General features: G+C 49.7%; 1 protein-coding gene across 6 annotated transcripts in view; it reads right to left on the minus strand.

The window, feature by feature from the left end:
- Position 1: 1 nt before the first annotated feature.
- TCF7L2 (transcription factor 7-like 2 (T-cell specific, HMG-box)) overlaps positions 2 to 6,321 on the minus strand; it is a 187,825-nt gene continuing 181,505 nt past the window's right edge. For 2 of the 6 annotated variants that reach the window (XM_012663921.1, XM_012663920.1), the window contains exons 12-13: positions 5,472 to 5,544; positions 20 to 538 (exon numbers count right to left, since the gene is read on the minus strand). In XM_012663921.1, the coding sequence (XP_012519375.1) occupies positions 94 to 538; positions 5,472 to 5,544 (518 nt within the window). In that variant the 3' untranslated portion in view covers positions 20 to 93. Of the gene's footprint in view, positions 539 to 5,471; positions 5,545 to 6,165; positions 6,239 to 6,321 lie in introns of all 6 variants that reach the window. The other 4 variants (XM_012663922.1, XM_012663919.1, XM_012663918.1 and 1 more) reach the window with 4 other exon arrangements.

The following is a 6,321-nucleotide window of genomic DNA, read 5'->3' on the forward strand; positions in this document are numbered from 1 at the left end:
AAGAGTACAAAACGAAACCTTTCGAAGGTGGGGGAGGGCGCAAAGAAAGAGCGGCACAGACACTACACAGAGCAAGGGCCGGCGACGCGAGAGCTACTCTAAAGACTTGGTGACCAGGGAGAGCGGCTGGGGCTGGGGCGCGGCCAGGGCGCCGTGGGAATGTAAGGAAGAGGTCGACGGCTGCGCCAGCGGCGCCGAGGGGCCGGCGGGCGGCAGGGGCGAAGGCAGGGGCGGCGGCAGGGCGGCGGGGGGCAGGTCCAGGGCCCCGTTGGGGCAGAGGGCGGAGGCCTTGCCGTGGGCGGCCTCGGCGAGCAGGAGGGCGGGCGGCGGCGGCATCAGGGACAGGTGGGCCAGGGGGTCGGGCTTCAGGGTGAGCGACAGAGGCTGGGTCTGCTCAGTCTGTGACTTGGCGTCGCGGGGAGGGGAGCCTAGCAGGTTGGGGGAGGGAGGAGGCGAGTCTAGTAAGCTTCCATCTGAAGAGGGTGGGCTGAGGCAGCTCCCTTCACCTTGTATGTAGCGAACGCACTTTTTTTTTCTCCTAGAAACAGGGGGAGAGAGTTACGTGTGAATAAAAGGCAAAGATGCCGAGGGAGAGAGTCACCTAGTGCTCGCAGGCAGCTGAGCGAAGTCACCTAAGGGGCTCTCGACGGGACACACGCCCAGTGGCCCCAGAACAATTAAAGGGGCACCCGGGGGTGGGTGGCTCACTGAACCGTGACCCACGCATTTAAGCCTGCTCCGGCAAACAAATACTTCAGAGTCCAGAACTCTCTATCTTCGTCCCCCCCCAACAGCCACGGCCCCACCCCTGCCCCAATCTAAGTGAGCAGAGGCAAGGAGGCACCTGTGGGCTGTGGCCCCTGGGTGCCAGAGAGTGTGGCTTTGTCCCAACTGAGGTGAACTGAGCAGCTCATTATTTCTCTTTTGGCTGAAACCCTTAGACATCCCAACACTGTCCCTTGCCCGCCCCCAATTCCCACCAATGCCACCCCCACCCCCAATGAGTGTGTGTGTGTGTGTGTGTGTGTTTTAAAAGAGAAAGACAGAGCTCCTTCCCCAGCCGCCTCATATCGATATGAAACTCTCAAAATGCTCACTGTGGAGCCCACATAGCTGAAGGCAGCGCTAGCGAGAGGCTTAAAGGTTTTAACACACCACCACCATGAGGCTGCTGGCGCCCAGAGAGCTTTCGGGCTTGTCTGTTAAGAACCACACCAAATCAAGAGAGGTCAGAATCAGGCGAGAGGGGAGGAGCGGGGGAAACAAAAATAAAACAAAATAAACTAAAAAAAATAAAAACAAAAAACAAACAAAAAAAAACCAGAACAAAAAGAAGAAAGAAAAAACCACCAAAAACAGGTAGAAGAGGATAAACAAAGGTGGGGGAGGGGGAAGAATAAGAAAAACAGAAAATGATCCAAAGGAACAAGAATAACTGGTTGTATGGCCTGCAGGTTGTGGATAAAATTAAGATTCAAACTTGATTTTTGTTTTTATTTTTTAAGAGGTGGGGCTTTCCCCTCCCCCACCCCATAGTGAGCGGTTGGAAGGAGACAGTGAGGATGGGATGGATGGAGGGGCGTCCGGCCCTTGCCATATGCCGAGGCCAGTAAGTGGAGGGTGCAGCACAAGCCCATCAGAGAGAAGTGACCACAAAGACGACGTGCCAGGGAATCGCAGCATGGACCTTCCTGGGTTTGGGTGATTGTGATTAGTGCTTAAACCAGAGAGTCTAATTTTGCCCTGCACCAAAATCAGAATCTGCCCTCTTCACTACCCACTTATGTAAGAAACAGGAATGAGAATTTCAGAGCCTTTCTTGCTTAGCATCAAAGGATGAGGTTGGGGGAGGGGGGGAACAACTCAAGAAATTGAGCATGTGACTTCAAAGCTTCTCCCACCATTAATCCCAGTCTGATGGGGCAGTATTTTGGCACGAAAGGTGATCCTGTGGATCAACCCCACTAACGCTATGAAAATAATGCAGATATAGGAAATGTGCTCATCTAAGGACCCCAGAATATAGTGGGAACCACAGCTGATAACACATCTAAAAACAAGTGTGTGAGTGCTGACCGGCTTTCTGCCGCTGGAAAGCAAACAAGATGCTGCCTAGTTGAAGGCAACCATGGTCGGACGATGTCCCTGGCCTTGAAAGGAAAGGGGGTGTATTGGGTTCCTCCTTTTGGTCCGTGCCCCAGAACTGTCTGATGGTGCCCCTCCGTGCTTGCGTGTGGACTCCGCAAGATGGCAGGAAGGGAGGAGGGAAGGAAGGGAGGGAGGGAAGGGAGCATGCGCAGTCCTCCCTGCCTCCCAGAGGCAGAGACACAGTGGGGCTGGTGGCGTCAGGGTCTGTCTGTCCCCTCTGGGTCAGAAAGAACTCTGGGGGAGCAAGTGCAGCCCCGTCTCACCCTCAATTCGGCAAGGTTCCTTTTTCTCCCTGGGATAGACTGAAATAGACTATGGGTTCTGCTCCCATCCCAGAAACCAAGATAAATAATTAAGTCTCTCAGAGTTTTAAACCACCTTAGCCTGCAGATCAAAACATGCTCAAAAAACTAAGATGTCCATGCATTTTAAAAATAGGAGAAGGAAGGGGGTGGGGGTGGGGGGAGAGTGCATAAGCAAAACTGAGAAAGCAACAGAGAAAAACAGGGAGGGAAAGGGGGAAAGGGAGAAGGGGAAACGACCAGGAAGACGAGGGCGCGGCACCAAGCAGCATTCCATGCTAGTAGGGCAGAGTGAAAAGATGGGAAAGCAACTTGGTGGGCTCAAAACAGAACCTTATTAAAATGTCCACAAATGTCAAATAAAACAAGAAACCCTGTGTGGCAAGCTAGGAGCCCTGATTGGCTAGGAGTGTTTTGGGTGCTTTCCTCTCACCCCTCCCACCCTCCTTATGACGTGGAAGTTTCCAGATCATGGGGGTGGGGGGAGGGGCATTCTGGACACAGGACACGAAGACTGTGATGGCAGAGCAACGGCCTTCGAATCGGTGGCTGAGCAAAGGGCAGCTGGAACACACACATTTCTGACGAGTCAGAAAATGCCTCGGTTGGCAACTGCTTTTCTTTCTTTCTTTTTTTTTTTTTTTTCCTTTTTTTAAAGTACATTTTGTCCTATTGATTTCAGCATCAAGCCAGTCATGGCCATGGCAAAGTTAAAAGAAAAAGTTGAGGGGAAAAAGGGAGCGGGAACAACTTGTACAAAACCCATACTCTTAGCCCACTGCCCACCTAGGTTTCACCTCCAATCAGAGGAGTGGCCTCTTAAAAATCCATTTCTAGCTTCTTATGTATTTATTCTGAAAGGAAACTAAGGGTTCTTCCCGATCCTGTTTTGGAATGACAACCTTAAAAGACGGCAGAAGTGCATTTGCTAATGCTTTTATGGTATGAAAAAAATGTCCCCGACAGAAGAAAAATGGTTGCTGGGCAAGTTGTAACAGTGCTAAGGCTGGAAAGAAAGCTGGACAATGATGAGGTCTCTGCTGCACTCCAGCTCCTAGGACCAGGCACCTCGGATCTGCAAAAAACATGCTGCCATACTGATAGCCCCTCAAAGCTGCATTTTAGAAAAAACATAAGGCAGCCACAAAAGTTTTGGGCTGGCAGATTTCTCTTTTTTTTTTTAGGTAAAAATCTAAAGAAAATTCTGATGTCTAAGGAAAATACCACACCCTGGCTTCAAGCAAGGTGTGAACTATGTCTGAGGAGGGGATTTCTGTTTGGGTCAATGTTAGTAATAACCTCCAGAAAGGGGGGAAAAAATGCCAAGTCTTACTTCCAGCAACTGCTTCCAAAACAAAAAAGGGATTCATAAACCATCCCCCATCCCCCATCCCCCATTAATAAAATAAACAAACTAGGCACCTGAACCAGCCTTATTATGAGGCGTACACAATGGTGTCAGTTGTACATTTCTACAGATCATGAGAAACCCTCTCTTCTCAGAGGCCCTTGTGGGTAGCCGGTCATTTGCCATGGCAGGGCATCTCAGAGCAGGATTCTGTAGCTAGTCATCTTCTCACTCGGCACAAGTACAATTTTGACAAACTCACTGCCTGGCAGAGTCCCTGTCTTTCCTGGCTAGTCCTAATTAGATACCCAACATCCTTCTTCATCACGAAACTCCTTTCTGTTTTCCAGAGAAGAACCCGGGACTGTGCTGAGGGGACACGTGTCAGCTCTGTGAAACGACCATCTCACAGAATGACTGGGGACTTCCTCTCCTGCTAGGTGACCCCGAGGCCCCAATCCCTCACTCCGTGGGCAGAGAGTTGTCTGCGTGGTTCCCTCAGTGGAGACTCCCAGGCCCTCTCTCTCCCCTAACGTTTGCCGGGTCAACACGAGGCACTTCACCGATCTCTTGTGCTGGCATCAGAGAAGAAGGGGAGAGACACGGGAGACTCGTGGGCATGCACGGAATGGGATGAACATCTGATCTAACATCTAAACACGGAGCACATGGCAGAGGCATGAAGGGGGGACACGTGACGGGGGAGGGACTACAAACAGGGAAGCGTGTTTAGGGTGTTGAAATACCTACCATCATAATATTCCAAATTCAAAGACTGCTTGTATCAGAACAAAGAAACAACAAATTTAACCAAAGGTGGTCATTAAAGGAAAGGAAATGAGACAGGAACTAGTTGGTATTCCCTCCACCAAGAAGGAAGCACCTACACCTTCCCTGAGCATACAGGTTGGATGGAAACCTGCAGGTGGAACGTGTGTGCTTAATTTGGACACTGTGGGGCTGTTCTGATCCATTTTGGAACCAATGCTATATCCATACATATATATATATATTTTTTTTTTTAATTCTGCAGGCCTAGCGATGCTGCAGTATGCAACTGCATGACTCACTGCTTGCAGCCCTTTAGCTGGTGCATGCCATTCAATGCCACGCTTCTTTTTCAGCACTGTAAAACAATGTCAGCTAACCAAGCTCCTCTGTGCAGATATGTGGTTTTTAAACACAAAACAAAAGCAAAAAGAAAAAAAAAAGCGGGGGAGGCGGGGGAGCCTACGCCAGAATACTTCTCTGAGCGCCTAGACTCCAAGTGCACGGGAATGCAGTTGCTGCCAAGTTTGAACTCATTCAAACCTCTGGAAATGGTGGCGCGCTATGGTCACTACGCAGGCCACCGACTCCCAAGGCCGGGCCAGCTCCACGATGCTGGCGTTCAAAGCAAAAGGATCCGTGCCTGCCCTTGTTTGTTAAGGTTGTGGTCTCGGTTCTGCCACCAGGGATATGTTATTCATAAGTGCAGGGAGAAAGAGAGAAAGAGGAAGTGGGGAGAGGAAACGGCATAAAATTAGCAAGGAAATTTTGAAGAATGAGGATCATTAGTCATTGATGCCAGTGGGGGAAGCAGATGGGAACAAGGTCAAAATAAATTGTCACACTAAGGTACCAGAAGGACAGAATACTTTGATTTTCCCAAAGGCCTCGCAGTGGTAATATACCTGCACGGTTTGCACCATAAAGTCTGTCGGTCAAGCCCGAACAGTGCCCGACACTTCTTTGGAGTATTTGCATCTGTTAGCATAAGGTAAACACAAAAAATACAACACAATGGTGGGTCGTGCTCAGTTGGATGTGAAATCTCAGCTACAGCTTACTTTTCTTCCATATCACCTTGGTTCTATTTGATAAATCTTCCCTCACCAAGGACATGAAAGGAAGGGACTTCTATGAGTCAAAAGAAAAAAAAAATAAAATAAAACGATAAAACACACACAAAAAGAAAACAACAACCAGAAACCAAAAAACAACAATGAAAAAAATAAATAAAAATAGAGAGAGAAGAGGAGGGGAGAAGGTGACGTCATTTGCTACTACCTAGGCCAGGATTGTGATCCCGGGCTGTCATAAGGAAGGGGGTTGGCAGGCAACATTCCCTGGGAGGGGGCGCGCTGGGGGTTTGCTGTCGCTGACCCGAGGAGGCACAAATGATGCTGTTTTACAGTGGCATTTTGGCTAGCAGCAGCGGGAGAACAAGCATATCCCTCATAGAGCCCGTACACTTGGCAGTGTCCCGCTCCCTTGTGTCTCCTAAGATCCACACACAGAGCTACAAAGCAACAGGCCAGAGAAGGGGGAAAGGATTGAATAGACCAGCTGCAAACCAGCACAGCGAATCTGGGAGACTATACACACCTGCAAGGGCCGCACCAGTTATTCTGTTGATCAAGGCCAAAGCGCGCTCGGCATTTCTTAGGAGCGCTCAGGTCTGAATGAGTTCAAGAAAGAAGCGAGCAGAGGAGGAGAAGGACATGGGAGAGAGAAAGAGAGAGAGAGAGAGAGAGAGAGAGA

The sequence above is a fragment of the Propithecus coquereli genome, unplaced genomic scaffold, assembly GCF_000956105.1.
Source record: "Propithecus coquereli isolate 6110/MARCELLA unplaced genomic scaffold, Pcoq_1.0 Scaffold84, whole genome shotgun sequence".
Lineage (NCBI taxonomy): Eukaryota > Metazoa > Chordata > Mammalia > Primates > Indriidae > Propithecus > Propithecus coquereli.